The 20,824-nt window shown below is 40.1% G+C and overlaps 1 protein-coding gene across 1 annotated transcript in view; it reads right to left on the bottom strand.

Moving 5' to 3' along the window:
* Positions 1 to 20,824, bottom strand: part of NBAS (NBAS subunit of NRZ tethering complex) — a 322,484-nt gene that overhangs the window by 34,369 nt on the left and 267,291 nt on the right. Inside the window, exons 45-47 of the mRNA XM_055327484.1 lie at positions 15,876 to 16,094; positions 12,638 to 12,840; positions 10,514 to 10,603 (exon numbers count right to left, since the gene is read on the bottom strand). Coding sequence (XP_055183459.1) covers positions 10,514 to 10,603; positions 12,638 to 12,840; positions 15,876 to 16,094 — 512 coding nt within the window. The remainder of the gene's footprint in view (positions 1 to 10,513; positions 10,604 to 12,637; positions 12,841 to 15,875; positions 16,095 to 20,824) is intronic.

Here is a 20,824-nt window from a genome sequence, read left to right on the forward strand (position 1 = left end):
AAATGTGACCCAAAGACTTGTTTGTTGGGTGATTAATTTTTTTTTCCTTTTGAGAAGAAAAATTTAGGTTTTAAATGGCTTAAGACAATGCTATTAGATATTTAAAAACTATGTAAAATGAATATAATTTTTATACAGTATCACACTGAGTTACATAAAGCAGATGAAAAATAATTACTATATCCTTAGCTACTCTCTATGTCTTATGCAAAGTAATAAGTACAGCTTACTTCTGTTTATGATATACAGAGAGCCAGGCATCATTATCATTCTAAGTTTTATATAAACTACTATTAGTTGATAATAACTACACAAAGTAGATAATATAATTTCCATTTTATTTAAACTTTTTTTCAGTTGTAGACATAACTAACATATAATATTGTGTAAGTTTAAGTGCATAACTTTTTTTTAAGATTTTATTTATTTATTCACAGAGACACAGAGAGAGAGAGAGAGAGAGAGAGAGAGAGGCAGAGACACAGGCAGAGGGAGAAGCAGGCTCCATGCAGGGAGCCCGACGTGGGACTCGATCCCGGGTCTCCAGGATCACACCCCAGGCTGCAAATAGCGCTAAACCGCTAAGCCACCAGGGTTGCCTTAAGTGCATGACTTAATGATTTGATATATGTACATATTGTGGAATGGTTACCAAGAAGTTTAGTTCACATTCATTACCCGACAATTTTTTTCTTGAGATTAGAATTTTTTTTTAATTTTTATTTATTTATGATAGTCACACAGAGAGAGAGAGAGTGAGGCAGAGACACAGGCAGAGGGAGAAGCAGGCTCCATGCACCGGGAGCCCGACGTGGGATTTGATCCCGGGTCTCCAGGATCATGCCCTGGGCCAAAGGCAGGCGCCAAACCGCTGCATCACCCAGGGATCCCGAGATTAGAATTTTTAATATCTACTCACTTAGTATTCTTCAAATATATAATATTGGTAACTATAGTCCTTACACTGTGCATGTAAATTCATTTTTATAGATGAGGAAATAGGCTTCAAGGAAGGGATACGATATGCTCACAGACATGTAGAATAGTGCAATACAACCCTAAAGTCCATGTTCTTTCTACCACTTTTCTCTCTGATAGAATTTCAATAAGGGGTTAGAGCATCAGGTTTCATACTACCCTAAGGATAAAATATGAATGCATGGTTACTAAAGAACTGTGAAGGAACTACTTGCACAACTTTCTATCTAATACTAGAATCTCTCCTCTCTTGTAATCCCAAATGGGCCATCTCAGGAAAATAACTGGTTTGATGATGATGTCAATGAATTACTATTGATTACCTTTAAGAGGTCTCATATAGATACCTCACTTGCACAAGGCCCCAGAGAGCAGTGCTAAAGCACAAATCATATAGGTTTTGCTGTAATCACATCCTCATGAGGCTTCCAGCAATAAATTCCAGAAAAAACTCACCTACACCAAGTCTCAAATTCTACAACCTAACAAGACCAAAGGAAATCTTTAAAAATTTGACAATTACCACTGAATGTTTGTTAGTACCCATTCTGTAATACACTTGTCAATACAGTTTCATGGAAATTCAAATTAAAAAGACAATTCATTACTTGTATTTTTGAATTAAATAAATTATTAAATGCCATAGATAATAGGCTTAAGCATTTTCTAAATTAGGAAGTCACTTGTTAGCTTTACCTATGTGTGTCTTTGATATGTATCAAAACTGGCAAAAGTGGGGTGCAAGAAAAGTAGACCACCACTGATATTTCAGTGGGGAAATCTAAAATAAGCAGAAATCATTATGTAGTGGAAAAGTATTTGGGGGGAATGTGATGGAAATGTGAACCCTGGCCCCATCATGTGCTAACAACTCCAGATAAAAATCATGAATGCCATCATTCCCAATTTATAGTAAGTAGACATAGGTCCAGAGAATGTGTCTCTTGGAATCTTTGAAACCAAGAAAAGTATATAAAGTACTTAGCCACAGTACATAGCACAGAGGAATTACTTAATAAATGATACACCATTGTCTGCATAATGATCATTAGGATTATCACCGGTATTCTCAAAGCACAAGTTCGTGCTTGATATAGGGATGATAATTATAGGATTCCTGCCTTCAAAGAATAATGGTACAGAAAAATTTTAAAAGTGACTATTATTTAAATTACTAATGTATGTAAATATGAACAATCATTTTGGAGGAGGAGTGAGTAGAATCAGGGAAGGCTTCACAGAGGACGTGGCATTTGAACAGGATCATAAAGGACAAATGGGATGTATGTAAAAGGAAAAGTGGAAAAATACGATCCAGATAAAGAGAAGAGCAAGGGAAAAAAAAAAAAAACACAAACTAAGGATTTCAAAGGACAGAGCATGTTCAGGGAGAGACTAAAGCACAGACATCCAGGTGGCAGATGAGAAGATGGAACCAGGGTAGCTAGCAGATTCCTCACCTGGATGGCCAAGAGCACGCACCCAAGGCTGCAAAGGCAGTGCAGCTTCTTGCTTGGAAAGCATGGGCTCTGCAGCTGTCAGGCCCGGAGTCAGCTCCCAGATTTACCTCTTCCTAACAATGTGACGTTGACCAAGAAGCCACCTAATGGTTCTGAGCCCCAGTTCCACATGTGTAAATTGGAGATGGATATCACTCCCTTACTCATGAAGCTTTTGAGAATTAAACAAACACATAAATAATAAACTTAAAGCACATAGTATATTAACAGACATACAACTAAGTGCTTCAATTAGTAACCACCATTATTATTGAGGACGTTTGATCTTCGTATTGAACGGGAATATGGGGGATTTCTGAGCACTGAAAAATCATAATCGTGTTAAGTGATCAGAGAAGCATACAGGCTGGGGCAGGTTCAGGCCCTTTTTGGTGAAGGCTACAGGGGTCCAATTAGGTATAATTCAGGAGAAAAGGAGTTTAAAGCACATTTTTGGCCTGGAGTTCAAAGCAATTTCACATAATATGAAACTGATTTTTTGACCCTGTCACCCAGGTGCCAAGTGGGGAGCAGATAAAATGAGCCAGGAGGGGCAGAAGCTGGAGTCTCATGAGGAGCAGCTGGAAGTATAATGATTACCCAAGACCTGAATGTGGTGAAAAAGAATGAAAACAGTAACTCATGGAAGTTACTAGGAGCTATGAATTACATCACTTCATGTATTTCATCCCTCCTCTCTTTCATGTATTCTATTATCATCTCCAATCTGCAGATGAGGAAACAGCCACAAAGAGATCTAGTGTTCAAGGTCACAAAGTAAGGAGAAGAGCCAGTTTTTGAACTTGGGTGATCTTAATGCCATATCAGTTAACTTCACAGTGCTACCAAACCAAACCAAACCAAACCAAACCAAACCAAACAAAACCAGGGCATGTTCCAGAACACTGTGGCAGCAGATTATAATTATTCAGATACTCATGTGATATAGAAGATTATGTTTTCCAAGTCATTACACAGAGTTAGATTCCATTTACATTTGAGTTTATTGTACAGTTGATAACACGACATTTTGGGGGCGTCTGCTCTAACTTCTGGTTGATACTTTTAAACTCATAATAAAATTAGGAAAACTCACTCCTAGAGCAGAAGTGCTATGTTCTGGAAGAACTATGTTCTAGGCAAGCTTCACCATAGAGCCACGTGAATACTGGTGTTTAGTAAGACAACACAGAAATAAAAGGCAGCTCTGTGGGAAAAGCTAGCCAAGGACATTGCCTAGATACCATCTCCTAAAGATTCCAGCTATAAAATGGTTAACATTTCCACTTCAATCTGAGTTTTTAAAATCCACAGCCACTCTCAAGACTCATCAAAAACACATGCACACACATACACAGAGACAGAGAAAGAACAGAAATTTTGATAAAGGGGCAACAAACTGGCAAATCAAGGGGAAGAATATACAAGTATTCTTTTTTCTATCCTTGCAACATTTCTGTGGGTTTGAAATTTTTGAGGTAAATAGGTGGATGAAAAATAACCAGTTATGACTTTTATAATGTGAAAAAACATAATGGGAAGAAGGAAAGTTATTCCATTTATATAGTATTTTATGAAGGCAAGGAGAGATTTTATGAGCTTAGGAATAAAAAGAACATTATTTCAAAACATTTTTACTTTATTATAAAATTATATAAATTGTTTTTAAAAAGTTATAAGACAGATAAAAGAAAAAAAATCACTCATTGTTTCACTGCAAAAGAGATAGCCATTTTCTACCTTTTTCTCCTTAGTGAGGATTTTCTGGGGAGGAGGTTATTATACTGCACAGAGTAACCTACTATACTGTTTTAAAAAAATTAACTACTAAAGGAAACACAGATTCACACAACTGGTTTTGGCCCAAAAGATAAGGAGCCCTATGAAATAGCTCTATTAACAAAGTACAGCAGCAGCAATAACAACAAAAATATGTTCAATAAATGGTTAATTTAAAAAAAGTGATGTTCTATTATGTAATGTAGCACAAGAGGATATTCACAAAAGGAATGGAAGAGAAATGTTAGCCAAACAAAAGCAATTACTGAATCAAAGTAAAAAGACAGATAGTGAGAACATTAATAAGCTAATCCTTGGTAAAAGAATTTTCGGATTGTACCTGGCATATTCATACAAAGACAACTCAACCTTGAACTTAAATGGTTAAGGTTCCTCAAAAGAGATGGTAAGTGCTTTATATAATCATGATGCACTGAAATAAAATTATTATTCTTATTTGGGAACGGGTAAAGGAAAGACTGCATTCCAACAAGACGAACAGACCACTGTGATTTCTTATAAACATAAATGTCACAGAATGTGAATGTCTGAAGGGAACAGAAGGTCACTTAGTCATATCTTCTATATGGAAGTGACAAACTGGCAGCCGAATTTCTGTGTTGGCTTGTATGGCATATGCCAATGTATCAAAATTCAAAATTTTTACAGGAAATCAAGATTTCCCAGCTCCTCTAATTCCTCCCCCAGTTTTACGGAGATATAACTGACATACAGCACTGTATAAATTTACGGTATAGAGCATAATGACTTGACCTACATGTATAGTGAAATGATTCCATAGTAAGTTTAGCTAACATCCATCAACTCGTTTAGATTTAAAAAAACAAAAAAAACTTTTCCCTTGTGATCTCTGCACTCATCCTCTTTAAAAGCTGGGTAAAAAGGATACACTGGCAATTCTTTCCTTTAGACAAGGCCTGTGTGAGCTCTTGTTCCCCTCGGCCTCCACTACCTTCTACTTCTCCCTAAGCCCAGACCACCTTGCTCATTTGCGTTACTGGCATGGCCTCAGTGGGAAATGAGTGTGTAAACTCTGACGTATAAAATCCTAGGCAAGATTAAGAAGGGAGCTAGGAGGGGAAGCAAGTAAATGTAAGTGAGCAGACAGTGAGAGAGACCCCAATATCCATGTTCTACGTAGATCCCTCAACGCAAGTAACTGATCCAAACACCACACACGCTTTCCTCACTACCTACAGAGCTGGGTGGAGGGGACCTTCCCCTGTGTAGTATCTGCTATTTATTACCTTCCATGAAATAACTGGGGCACACCTGGCCAGGAATAAGAGAACTGCAAATAAAGGAACTCAAAATATGCTAATGGTCTTGCAGTACAGTAAAAAGTGTGACTTTCTGCAAATAATTAACATAATCAAATTCTATCAGAAGAAAAGTTCCTACAAAGGAAATAATTTTGATGTACACAAAATTCCGATCTCAAGTCTTAACTTTTTGGCAAATACTAATAATCATCTCTCTGTGGCTGTTGTCAAATGTATGCCAATCCAGAATCTCTTCTGGATTTATCAAAAACAGCCTGGGTACACCTCACTAAAATGAGGAAAAATGACAACTATTATAATAAATATGGCCTGAGGTGGCCCTGAGAAATACTGCAGTAGCAGAGTGGCTTGGCCATCCTAATGGTGACTGTGGCTGTTAGCAGGGCTCAGTACAACAGAACACAATCCTCGTGCACTGTGGGCACTCAGACAACATCTGATGATTTATTTTGCCCCACAGAGCATGAAGACAAAGAAGAAATCAGATTCAATTTGCTTTGGTGGGCTTTCTTTTCTTTTTCTTTTCTTTTTCTGTGCTTTAAAAATACTGTGAAATCCCTAGGCAATACCAAAGAGCTCAATGAAGTCTGAATGATCTGACGCTGTTCAAATATACATGAAGCCTTCAGATAGCTGAAGCTGGACTGTGATTAAATAGCCATTTGCACAAACAAACAAAAACTTCTAAAATACTCAATAGTTTTGAAGGAAATCTTTCTTCCTTTTTGAATAGTGCACAGAATTCCTCATTAATATCTGTTCTGCGTGGATTTATTTCTGTACATCCTTTTGAGAAATCACTAATGTACTGGTTTGCACTGTATATCATTCCTGTCAGGAGGTGTCTAAAGGTACATGAAGCGGGAGTGGATGGGGGACGTGTAGAAAAGGACATGAGGCCAAAGCATAGGGAAGGAGATGCAAGAGGTGGGAAAGCAGTGCGAAGTGATGCCCGAAGACCTCGCTGCTTCAAGTGTAGTCCATGGACTATGCAGCACTCGGGAGCTGATTACAAAAGCAGGATTTCAGGTCCCACCCAGAGCTACTTGAGTAAAATCTGTATTTTAAGAAGACCCCCAGGCAATTCCCGTGCACAGTGGCATTTGTGAAGTGCTACCTTCCTGTCCATTGCAGGCTCTTTAATGTCAGAAGCAGATGAGATCTGGTGAGAGAAAATTCACAGCATGTTCTTATCTGGCTGACCCGGACACACATTATAAAACCTGTCTGGGCATCATTTCCTAATTTGAAGTGGAGGCAATAATAACACCATAAGAGGGCTGTTGTGAGGATTAAGTGGGTTGCTGAACAGCCACTTCGAAGATCTCGGCACTAAGTCATAGATATTCATTACTTTTGTGTTTCTAAATGCATATTTTCTTAGTTCCAGGTTTAACAAGTCTATTATTTTAGAAAATTATTATTTTAGCTATTGAATGTTTTTCAACCTCTTTTTCTTAAGCAATCTAATCAAAACACAGACAGGAAATTTAGGTATTCTTATAATATGTTATAGACATACATAAATCATGGGAGAAAACACTCATAAAGTTAAATTTATGTGCACGAGCTTCTCAACACTTAATTACCTTAATCTTATCTTTAATCGTACATGGTGTAAAAGATTTTTTCCACTACTTCAAATCTTTACAATACTTAGCCCTGATGGCTGGAGGCAAGAACGTGGTTACACTAGAAAGGCAGCCTGTCTGTCCAGACACGGTACTGGTGACCTGTCTGGGTGCTGTGGTTGTGTGCGGCTGACAGCAGAGGTAGAAGAGGAGGGACGGGGGGCTTTACGAATGGTCAGAAGCTGCAGCTCAAAGGCAGATCATACTTGTACGAATATAAAAAAATCAGAGGAGGCACCTGAGTGACTCAGTTGCTAAGCGTCTGCTTTTGGCTCAGGTCACGATCTAGAGTCCTGGGATGGAGCCTGGGTTGGGCTCCCTGCTCTGCAGGGGAGTCTACTTCTCCCTCTCTCTCTGCCCCTCCCACCCCTCTGAAACAAAATTTTAAAAAGAAAAAAGTGAAAGGAGGCCATACTGATAATGACATAAACTCTAAAAATTAGGTGCAAAACCAAATATTTAGTGGTAGCCATGAATACACCCACTCAACTTCTACTTTTCCATGCAGTTTCCCTGCCAGGACCACTATGGGTGGATGGAGGCCTAACCTAAGAGCGTGTCAATGTGTGTGATAGTGGACAGTGTACGCCAAGATAGGGGATTTACTATCCAAACAGATGCCACGGAGGGGAGTGGATGGTGAAGTTTTGAGGTTGGCACTAAGGGAGGCTGGGTATGCCCCCAAAGGTGAAGGTGACACACAGGCCTAGCGTGGCCTCCTGGAGGTTAGGTAGTCCTATCAGGCCGTGTATTGAGTGACTGAGAGGGTTTACTTTCAAAGGGTCTGAATCCCATGTCATTCCAAAGACCCCACTGGGGGCTATCTGGGAAGGAGAGTGATGCCCCTATGGGATCTGCCACACATAGTTTTGGGAAGAGAAATGGAAGCCAAGGATTTAGGTGTAACTGTGTTGGATTCAAAAAAGACTTGCCAGAAATGAAAGTTATGACGTCGATTTTCTTCCTTTTCTTTTGAAAGAAAGAGAGAGAGAGAGAGAGAGAGAGAGAGAGAGAGAGAGAAAGAAAGAAAGAAAGAAAGAAAGAAAGAAAGAAAGAAAGAAAGAAGTTCACTCAAGTTTCTCTGTTAAGAAGACTGTTATGCTGTGTCTCTAGAATAAAAAGTACGATCTTGCTCTGTTTCTCCATTCCCTAATGTCTTACTCTTTGGAAAACAAAGCTTAAAAAAAAAAGTCTGTATGTAAGAAACCCAGGTTGGATTCATCTGTATGTTTGGCTGGAAATCCACTAAGAAGAATACTGCCCTGTAATCTTTTTGAGATGTCTCCACTGGAAGGGGCTTACTGCCTATCCTGATCCTGTCATCCTATGATGCCAGGCTCCAGGTAGGCCTTACCTGAAAGCAGCTGTGCTCTGACAGCAGCTCACTGGGGAATGGCAGGCAGAGAAGCAGCTGATGGGCTCTGACCGGAATGGCAGAGGCTGGCCGCACCCCTGGAAGGTGGCTCGAGGTTCCCCATGCAGCGTCCCTGCCTGCTATGCTACCTGCTGCATCCGCAGTGGTACAGGTGGCATCCTCAGCCTGGGGTACCATTTCCCACCTCCTGCTCACAGACACACATTTCATAAACCAGGACCAATGTCGCCCATGTGAATCCTGACCTGACTTCCCGGACAGAATCAAGCGCTCCCTCCTCGCTCTCTGTACTGCACTCACCCCTCAGTAATATGGTAACTAGAACAACGGGAAGGCTTGGCTCCCCTGCAAGACTGAGCTGCTCCGGTGGGAGGCTACTTCTTCCTCGTATCTAACTCCTTGTGATGCAGCAACAGAGTATGGCCCACAGTAAACACATAGATCATTTCATTTCTCTTTCGAATAAGAGGTGTAATTTAGTTTCCTTACTACTTCAAGACCCCAAAGCAAAGGGGTTTAGAAAAATGGTGCAAGGCACGAGGCTAGGTAGAGGGCCCTCGCTGCAATGCTGTCCCATATTCACCGAGATGGCCGGTCCTAGTTTCCTCCACTCAAGCTTCGGGCACAAAGCAACACACAAAAATACACTATACAGGCATCTGAGCGCTAAATTATGATTCAGAGCCTGGCTGGGATCCTGGCTCCATGTCTCAGGCCTATGACTCCAGGCAAGGCTTCCTCTAAAAACAGCAACAACATATACAACCATCAGAAATAATCATGAGGAAATCTACAAAGATAAATGGGAAGAGTTACAGTAGCAAGTAAATAAGGCTATTCCATGTTTACACATTGTGATTGAAGCTGTATAAAAATCTATCTGTACCTGCACAATAACTAGAATGTAATATGCAAATAAAAACAATTATATTACTGAATGAACTATGGGGCATTTTCAAAATATTTTTTCGTTATTATTATATCATATTTCCCATTTAAAAAAAGAAAACAGGGGTGCCTGGCTGGCTCAGTCGGTAGAGCATGTGACTCGATCTCAGGCTCATGTAATTCCAGTCCTATGCTGGGTGTAGTGATTATTTTTAAAAAATAAAATAGGTAAGAAAATTGGGGCAAGGCCTTACAGGGATGACATGGATATCAGACATATGAAAGATGTTAAGCTCTGGCAAACACAGAACCACCAACTTGTTGCTGTTCTTCCGATCACTGCCACTGCAACCGAATGAAAAATTCTTTCTAAAAATGGCACTAGAGGGATCCCTGGGTGGCGCAGCGGTTTGGCGCCTGTCTTTGGCCCAGGGCGCGATCCTGGAGACCCGGGATCGAGTCCCACATCGGGCTCCCGGTGCATGGAGCCTGCTTCTCCCTCTGCCTGTGTCTCTGCCTCTCTCTCTCTCTCTGTGACTATCATAAGTAAATTAAAAAAAAAATAAATAAAATAAATAAAATAAAATAAAAATGGCATTAGAGACACACACCTTTCAAGACTTATAAAGCCTGTATACTCATAGTCCTCGGGCAAGACAGACCTAACGCATAGAAAGCTTTCAAAAAAGACGATACATACATTCTAGAAAGTTTGCAGACTTAATCAGTCCAGCTAACCTCCTGAAGTGTGAATCCTTTCTCTCCTAAGGAAGCTCCAAGTAGTTCCCTCCTGGCCTCATGCAGAATGAGGTGAGAGGAGACCACGCTCTGCCCGGCAAACAAGGCTCTGGAGAGAAGGGAGTGACCGCCAGAGCTGACGGGGCAAGAGGACAGCTGCAGTAACCCCGTGTCCAGATGCAGAGCCTCTTTAGTGACGCAGAAAGTCCTCAGCTCTTCCTTCCAGAATGCCTTGGCAGTTTCATAAACAGTGATGTTAAAGTGATTCGGAGATTCTGAGGAGTGTCACGAGGTGAGATACACACACCATGCTAGGCTTACCCCTTGTCCACGCTGGCATGGACGGCCGCAACAACACCTTCCAGGACCTGGAGGGGGTCCCCCGACCCACCGAGGTCAGCACTACCTCCACTGTGAAGGGAGAGAGAGAGAGGACTGATTCAGAACAGGGCTCGGCCTCAGAAAGCAGCGTGGTGTTCACGCTCACAAGCACCCTACTGGGCTCTGGCTGGAGAAGCTGCCAACGCATATGCCAACGCATATGCCAACGCATATCCTCTGCGAGCGCTAAGGATAGAGAAGTGAAACCTTTTCTGCCCTGAAGGAGCTCATAATCTATTATATGCTGGTTTTCCTATCAAGAAAATAAAATCTACTTGCATTACGTCATTTAAAAAACATTCAATGAACATTAGATAGATGAGCTATTTTAAGCATTAAATATATTATCATCTAAATTCTCCAGCTGGATTTAAAAAAAATAATAAAACCCAAATATTTACGTGGTACTTACCAGGTCCAAGGCACCGCTGAGTGCTTTACACACATTCTACCATTTAGTTTCGAACAGTCTACAAGATAGGTACTATTATTATGACCGTTTTACAAATGTGTATGTCTAGGACTTAACTGGATTTTGAAAAAACAACAGGAGAAAAGAAGTTTTAGGTGAGTTTTCTGAATAATTTAAGTGATGTGATTTAAATCAACTGGTGGATTCAGTTCTTTATGTACCTCTGTTATTTTATACCTACTAAATTTTACTAACTTTCTAAAAAGAAAATGCTATGGATGCTGTCAATAGCAATTTCTTTTCCTTTGAAAAGGTGGTAGCTGAACTCAAGTTCCCTTTCCTCCCACTGCAGAAAGATTTAATTCACATTTATTGAATGTCTTCTGTGTGCTAAGCATAACATTTATTAGGTAAGAACCAAGTCTTTACAAGTGGAACTGGGCACAGGGAAGGAGAGAGAAGTACAATTTATGTCAGAATTTTATAAATGTAAAAATATCACATCATATTTTAATTATTCATGACAATGGGTAATTTTTAGGAAATAAGCTAAATTCATCAAAGCACTCATTTTTCAAAATGTTTGTTTTGGTGAGGCTCATCTAAATCTTGATTCAAGGAACAGTAATAAGATAGCATAAATCAAAAGATGCAAAATACAACCAACAAGTGTCTGTCATCCTCTGAAAGAGGAAAGTGGGTGGCTTTTACAGCCACCACCACCAAAACATAATAGGCTAATAATAGAACAAAGCATTATTAATTTGACATTTGTTATTTCTTTAAAAATGCTATGATATTTTATTTCTCCGTCTCTCTCTCTCTTCAGAATTACCAGATACCGCAGATCATTAAGGTGAAAACTGTATGAGGCTGGGGTAATTAAACTGATAAAGGCTCATTTGATTTCAGTTCAGCTGTGGAAAACTGACATGCATTTAATCAAAAAGTTCCTCAAGAGCAATGCAGAATTACAAAGCAGGCTTAAAAGGAGAATACATTAAACACAACCAAATCTTGCAGCCTAATTGCATTATTCACAGAAAGCACTTGATGCCTCATTCTCTTTTGGAGCTTGGCTTTCCCCCTCGTCTCCAATCCTCCCACGAAGACACGGGCACACTGACAGAAAGCTAGCACTTCTCAGTTGTTGGTTCCAGGCCATTAACTGCAGGTAAATAAAACTCTAAGACACTTAACAGATGTCTAACTTCTTCAGTATATGATTAACCTTGCCTTGTGTATTTCAAGAAGAGCTTCTGGGCACCATTTTGCAGCCTCTACAAAGAAGTGGAAGTAGAAAAGGCAAGAGCAGAACATCCACCTGGGGTCCCACGATGTCCTGACATGCAGCTACCTCCCTCACAGGCCATTTTGGCCTTTCCCTGGAAGGAGAGGGTCTAGCCGGAAGTTAGCTTTAGGGCATGTTACATATAATACCAGTGGTGAAGCACGTCCGTGGTTCTCCATTCTCAAGGTATCTTAAGACAGAAGACTCAGAAATCTAATGATCGTGTTTCACTTTTATAAAGTGCTTCATAGTTTATAAAACGCTTCTACATACATGGTATTCTTTTCTTCGTTACTGTAAAACGAGTGCTACTATTGGCACACTATCACCTCAGGTTCCCAACGAGTCTTCTCCAGCTTACCTCAATGCAGAAATGATCTTCCTTACGGCACCCTGCACCACATCCTTGGGCGAGATGTCGAGAGGGCCCACGGCCACCTGTAGCAGCTGCTGAATCATTCTTAGAGGCAGACCATCTAGACACATGGCCACAGCTTGCTCACGAAGTTTCCCTTCCTCTGATCGGGACAGATCATAGAGGTCACTGTATTTCTGCAGTATTTCCTGCAAAGATATGGCACACAACACCTGAGTTATCAAATAGGAATTCAGTGTGTCTACATGTACACAGTGAAGCATATTAAGTAGATTCTCAAACCGAATATACTAGAACTACAAACTGAAGAAAAGGCAGTGGTTAGGAAGGGCTTGGGCTCCAGAGACATGAGGCTTGAGTACAGACCCTTGCTGTATCATGTATTAGTCTGTAGGCCTTCAGTGTCTGCAAAATGAGGATGAGGACAGAGACTCTAGGGAAGAGGGGATATTGTTAACATTAAATGAGAGAGTGTAAAAGCCTCTAGGACAATGTCAGGCACAAGGTAGAGCTCACTGAAGTATAAGTTTCTCTATTATTATTACTGGGCTGCAACCACATGACAGCTCAGACCTAGGAGTATCAACTGCGCAAACCCAGGTAGTCTAGCGTGTCACCTAATTTAATGCTTCTAAAATCCTTCAAGGAGTTTTAATTAGCTCCATTTTACCAAAAAGTAAATTGGTAAAAACCAAAGATGCAAAGTAACATGGCCAAAGTCACACGGCTAGAAATTAGGGGAAGGAGGATCAGAATCCAAAAGACATCTCCCCACCTCCATGGCACACAGCCTGCCCCTCTTGGGTACTGTCTGTAAAAATGAGTATGACAAATAATATATGAAATAGGCCCCAAGCCACACTGCTTTTCATCGTACCAAAACATGGTCACTAAGTGTTAAGAATGCTTTCCAGGTTCTGTACAGTTTCTCAAGTAATCTTGAATATACCCTCTCGACTTTCAGAACAACCATATAAAATCCAAACAATTGGCCAGTTGATGATATTAAAGAATTCTTGATAATTTTTTACTGTGATCATGTTGTGGTGGTGGTGTTTGCATGTATCCTTTAGAAACAGATATGGAAGTATTTACAGACAAAGTAAAAAGATGACCCAGATTTTCTTTAAAATAATCCCCAGGAGGGGGTGAGGGTAGGTGGGAGTATGCATGGAATAAGATAGTTCACGTTCTGATAACTGTTGAAGCTGTGAGTCAGGCACATGACCATTCATTTTACTCTTCTCCTCACTGTGAAATTTCTTTTTTTTTTTAATATTTTATTATTTATTCATGAGACAGAGAGAGGCAGAGACACAGGCAGAGGGAGAAGCAGGCTCCCTCTGGGGAGCCTAATGGGGACTTGATCCCAGGACCCCAGGATCATGTCCTAAACCAAAGGCAGATACCCAGGTGGCTCGTGAAACTTCTAATGAAATAAAATTGCTGTGAGTTCAAAGTGGCTACTAGTATCCCTCCTGAACAAGAGGAAACTGAGGCACTGTAGAATAAAGGCCTCTAGTTTAGACTGCGTTAATCTGGGGCACAGGGAATCTTCTTTCACTGGGTGTATGACTAAAGAGGTTAAAATTATGGCTCGAACTTAAAAGGGACAAATGTATGAGGCTGAAGGTTATTTCCAGTGTTTGCTATGAAAAGTATCCTAACAAAATCAAATGAGGTCCACTCTAGGAACCTGAAGAGTCTACTACAATGGACCTCCATGGTCTGACTGATGGCATTTGCAAGCAGCTACTGGTACCTTTAAATCACAGCCTCATTGAAACAAACAGCTATTTCCATTAATAATCCCCTTGGCCCCATATATGTTATTCTAATCATTCAAAGACAATACTTATTCCAAGGAGAGGAGTGACAATTCTCCAGATCTGAGCATAGTATACTTAATAAAAAAGATAAGACAAGTCTTTAATTTTTTATACTAATAAGTATAATCACTTTTACTTGAAGAATTCAAATTTTACCCTAGTTCTCATAATTATGGATTATAGCATGGTACATGTCAGAAAGATAAAATCAAGATTGGTAAAGCCAATTTGTTCCCTGCAAAAAGCCTTCTCTATTGCTTGTACATCATTTAATGTGATTCATTAGACAGGCTAATAGCACTAAAAAATATAAAATGAAATGAAACTGCTATCAAACTTTTGAATTCTTCCCGTCTTTTCCATGAGGGCTTTGAGTTTATGTGTCTCATACAAATTTTGAAGTCTTCCATTTGTTCATTATCTGAACTGCTCTCCATTGACCCATCTTTCTAGTCAGGAATTGTTCTTTACAAGCCAAGAACACAATTCAATCAACATGTACAGTTTAAGAAAAATAAAAGAGGAGATTAGTGGCCACTTAGAGTTTCATTTACCATCAACATTAAAGGGGTAAATGAAATATTACTTAGATATCTATACACTGTTTGCACCTATATGAAACCATTTACCGATTGATCTGTCAACGTCTCAGTTATGGGAAAAAAATCGCTAAAACTCCCTTGGCTACAACAGCACAGCAGAAAAACTACAAAAGCTACAGAGAAAGGATTTCCTCATGCTGCCCTAACACACTGGGCCTCAACTTTCATCATGGGCAGGGACTCTGGACTCTTCTGAGAGTATTTTTTTGAGATATCACGAAGGTCTCAACTGGAAACCAACTAGGAATAATTGTAATAGCCAAAAAAATTGGATCAATAATAAAATTATATTGGAAACACAAAATATTAAAAAAAAAAAAAACAGGATGAGTGCATCTAATTAAAAAACCAAAAAACTGTTGAAGCAGGCATGGATGGCTCTTTCTGAATTTTTCTGAAAATTAGGGACAAAAAAAAATCAATCATTTTTCAGTTCAGAAGCAAAACAGGCTCACAGACCACTGTCCTGATCATCTTTTCAGAGGACCCCTCCATCCCCCAGGCACCTCATGTGGATTAAACTCAGAGGCCTTTCCCCCATCCCTCCCGCCTCTTCCCTGCCTGAGATCAATCCTGATCAGTGGCCTCAAATCCTTTTCAAAGAACTGATAACTGAATTGATAATCAAGAGGTAATGAAGAAGCTAAAGGATAAAGGATTGAGGACCATTTTCAAAGACATCTGAAAGACTGAAAACCCGAGCAAAACCACTACTGTGGCTTTAAAGGAAAAACGAAAGCATGTACTATGTTATGTGAGTGAGTGGGCAGAGAGAAGTTTTTACTTCATTACCTGCTCACTGTTCTTCAGAGAAACAAGGAAACTGTGGCTGAGGGTTTCCAGGTGAGCAAGTGATTTCTCCAGATGACTCTGGGCATCTCCATAGGTAACTTTAGAGTCGCTTGCTTCTTGAATGTCATCTTCTGAATTTCTTTTCCGTGGCTTCTCAATAAAATGTTTGACCGTCTGAATAGCCTTCCTGGTCATCTCTTTCCGTGCTTCCACAGACAGCTTCAACACAAAAAGGGATTGAACAACAGTGAGACAAACCAGCCCCATGTGATCAGAGATGGCATATTTAATAAGGTATTAGCGAGGCAGAGAGAACAAAAGTGAGATGTTAACATACAACTTTAACACATGAAGAGGAGTTTTGTTATATTAGTTTTTCTTCTGTGAGGAAAACCACCACAATGAGGAGCCATATGCACTATTAAATTAGTAAATAATGTTTTTTTTCATGCTAATACACAAAAGTAGTGGGTGGCATGATGAAACTAGCATTCAAGTAGATTACTGGTTACAGTGCAAAAAGGAGGAGTCATTTCTACAACCACAATTCCCAGTATTGATCATTTATTATATGGAAATAATTAAAAGAAGAAAATAGTATAGGCATGAAGATTTTAACTGGAATAAGACTATAAAACTTCAAAAGCAATCGAATTGCCTAATAATAAAATAAATGGTAACTAACTTATGATACATTACTAGATAGAACATTATATAGTCATTAAACTTAGAATTATTAAAAGAGCATAGCTATTTGGAAAGTGCTTATCATAAAATGTTAAATTTTAGGAATCAGAAATCATAAAACTATGCCGTGTTTATATTTATATAAATATATATAGTTTATAAATCCAAACTAAACCTGTGTGTATGACTGAACACACACACACGCACATACATGCACACATTACTGTTCTGTTAACATGCTGGGATTATGAGCAATTTTGTTCTCAACTTTCCAAGTGTTCTATAATGATGTCGTATTCACTCACTCACCAAGTATTCATTGAATTCTTTTTTTTTTTTTTTTTTTTTAGAATTGAATTCTGATATGTGACAGTCATTTTGTTAGGGGTTATATTTTCCTAATATTATTAAACATTTGAGCTTACCTGGCCTCAAGTCTAAACATAACCCCTCTTGATGGAGGCATCACACACTGGGAGCCATGCCGGGCCTTGTTAGGAACTGCTGATTTGTGCTGCCTTGGATCCTAGATTTATTAGCCTCATGTCAATGACTCAAGTACATTTTTGTTGTACTATAGCCCTAGAAGGGCTTTGTGTTGATTTAAATAAATAAAATAAAAAACAGATAAAGAGTCCTAGGGCAAAATCTTATCTTTACTATCATTTCTTAAAGTCACTTAACCACGTGTCTCTGGTTATTCTAAAAAGTACCACAGCTGCTAAAACATGGCATCAGTGACCACACCAGGAGGCAGGTCGGTCCAGACCTCCCATTTCCCACCAGCTCCCCCCCAAGTCACTCTATATAGAATTCATGCTATGATAGTGCAGACAGCTGACATTTTCTTCAACCCCTACAGGTATGGGTAAAAAATAACCTTGGGAAGGTACTATTTCCACTAAACGGTAACTCAGTGTGTGCTTTGCAAACGCAGCTTCCACTAAGTTTTATAGCCAGATTGCTACCTCCAAGTACTCATGGAATAGGACAAAGTCAGAAGCCACCACGGACCAGCAAGTACCAGTTATATTCTCCTCCTCCCTCACATACACTGTGAACTCTTTTCTGTGGTGGAAAAACAAGACAACAGAACTCATGTATAGTTAGTTCAACAGCCCTCCTTACTTCTCCCATCATGTGGATGAGCCCCAGGGAGGTTCTGTGATATGTTGGGGTTCCTTGAGTGAGTGATAAGTAAAAGCTGGAAGCCAGGTGCCTTGGTTATGGAGCTGGTGCTCCCCTCTCACTGCATGTCACACAGCTTCCACTTTGCCACGTTTACCTCCGTACAGGCTCTGAAAGAGCATGTGATGAGTACACGCTGAAAGCTCGACAGAAGTGGAGACAAACAAGAACTTGGCATAGTGAATCCTTCCTTTCCACTCACTCTTGTTTTCTCAAGAAACACGGGCTTGGGGAATATCTGGAGATACCAGCTGGCCAAATGTCTATTCTCTCGGCCTATCAATGGGCGTGGAAGACTTTCAACCACAGACTGGCAAGACAGTAAGGACAAGGCAGGCAAGTCACATGTGCAGGGAACAGCATCCTGGGAGAAACAAGTGGTCTCTGTGACCTGGGATAGGTCTAGATGTGATCTTTGTTGTCCAAGGTTTAACCTGCCATTGTCAACCACCCCTCGAGTAGTTGGCAAGTAGGAAGAGCACTCACCTCAGAAAACCTGTGTTTAATTTTCAGTACTTGGTGACTAAACAACTTGACAACGTGCTTCAAGCCTTTGTTTCTTCTGGGAAAATGTGAAAAATGTCATCTACCATACAATGTCATATTGAGAATTTAAATGAGATAATATGTAAAACAATCAGCAAAATGCCTTACCCATCATAAGTCCTCAATAAATGGAAGATGAATTTTAATTCGGCTGATACAATAGAAGTTTCTTTTTTATATCTTCCTAATAAACTTGCCATGTGATCCCTTCTAGAAAAACTTTTTCGTGAGCTCGAAAAATTCCTTGGTATGGTACTCCAGAACGTTCATACACTAGCTCCAAGCTAACCGTCTAGTCTTAAATAGAAATGTAGCCTCCACTCTAAGCTCTGTACACATAAATTTTTCATCATTCCCTGCTGTCATCAGGTATCTTGTCTCAGGAAAATGCTCTTTTCTTCCTTGCAAGGTACATTCCTACTCATGTTTCAATACCAAGACACGCACAAGTCATCCTGGACTCATCCATTTCTTCAGCCTCCACAGCCAGCAGAGGTCATCTATCCCAAAAGCCAAGTTCACCATCCACTTGGCTTATAAACAAGTAGACTCTAGCTGCCCAGCACTACTGAGTCTAGGCTTCACACTGATGTACTTGCCTAGAACCTGCTATGGAATGGCCATACAATGGTCAGTAGAGGCAAGTGAACTTTCTGGGGGTTTAAATTATTTGACCTCATCACCAGTGTCATCAGAAAGGGTCCCCCCCCCCTACTATTTTTAATGATATTTTAAAATAACTAAATAACCCAACAGTTACCAAGAATATAAAGAAATGCAACTCTAAGTTATTTTTCCTGCAGGAGCTGGGGCCTGTGTAAGGGGCAGAATGATATTATGGTAACAGATGTAAGGACTGAGCATTTTGCTTCTTTGGACACTTAAGCTTTTCACTGTTTATAAAAACAGGTTTATCACTGAAAGACTATAGAGTGGGATTAAGAAATACACATTTTGGGGTGCCTAGGTGGCTCAGTTGGTTAAGTGTGAGACTCTTGGGCAGCCCCAGTGGCCCAGAGGTTTAGCGCCACCTGCAGCCCAGGGCGTGATCCTTGAGTCCCACGTCGGGCTTCCTGCGTGGAGCCTAGTTCTCCCTCTGCCAGTGTCTCTGCCTCTCTCTGTCTCTCTCTCTCTGCCTCTCATGAATAAATAAATAAAATCTTAAAAAAAAAAGTGTGAGACTCTTGATCTCAGCTCAGGTTTTGATCTCAGGGTCATGAGTTCAAACACCACATCAGGCTCCAAGATGGGTGTAGAGCCCACTTAAAAAAAAAATTACAGGGAAACCAAGTGGGGAAAAATTAGAGAGGCAGATAAACCATGAGAGACTCCTAACTCTGAGAAACAAACAAAAGATTGTGGAAGGGGAGTTGGGTGGGGGGATGGGGTGACTGGGTGAGGGGCACTAAGGAGGGCACTTGATGACATGAGCACTGGGAGTTATACTATATGTTGGGAAACTGAATCTAAATAAAAAATTTAAAAATTAAAAAAAATTTAAAAATACAAGTTTCATTTCACACTGAATAAACCTAATAGACTTATCTTCCTTAAACTCTTCCAGGATAGAGAAAAGTAGTAAGAGGAAAAAAAATTGACAAAATCAGAGTGAAAAATTGCAATTTCTTCACTAGCTCGAGTAGCCACAAAGTACTTTTATTCTTAACCTTCTATTTTGAAGCCCATGGCATTAGCACATCATTCATATATGCATTTCTATAATAAGCAATCAAAGATTTTGTAAAACTATTCCCTGACAGCAATTAGTAACTTTTTTTTTAATGTGGATTTTGTAAAATAAAGTTAAGTGACTAAATTATTCTAGCACTCCATAAGTGTGTATTGAGCATCTGTTTTGTAGGCCCTCTGGAAAAATGAGAGAGAACATGAGCCAGGCTCAAAGAAATCATATTTAGGATAGGAGATAAGAAGGTGGGAAGGGGGAGAAACGGAGGAGTCATCCCTGACAGCTGTGAATCCTACTGGGTCTACCTTTGAAATATATCCAGACTCTACCCAATTTCCACCATATTCATGGCCACCACCCAATTCCAAGCCATACTGCCCCTCTTGTATGGCAGTGGTTCTAAATGGTCTCCCGATTGGCAGATAGCACAGAGCTCACCAAACACAAGCATTCCATGGGCCCCACTGCATGTGCCAATCCCATTGCAGCTAGCATGAGCCACATTCCAGCCAATGAAAGCTGAGCAGAGGACACCTGTTTCTTTTCTGAGCCAAGGCAATGATATAACCCACATGCATCATTATCCAGCCTCCATTCTTTCCCAGCCATGGCAGTCGAGGAGGATGCAGGGCCCAGATGGCATCAATACAAGATGGTAGAGCTTCCCTCAGCCTGAATGCTAAGTGACTTTGCAGTAGAGAGCCCTTGACAGGCTCTTCCTGGATTAGGAGCATGAAGGAATATTAACCTTTGTTGTGTTGAGCCACTGTGATCCTGGAACTAAGTGGGCACTCCAGCACTCCCCAGTAGCAAAGTGGTATTTTAGACACATAAATCTTAT

The sequence above is a fragment of the Nyctereutes procyonoides genome, unplaced genomic scaffold (genome assembly GCF_905146905.1).
Source record: "Nyctereutes procyonoides isolate TBG_1078 unplaced genomic scaffold, NYPRO_anot_genome, whole genome shotgun sequence".
NCBI lineage: Eukaryota > Metazoa > Chordata > Mammalia > Carnivora > Canidae > Nyctereutes > Nyctereutes procyonoides.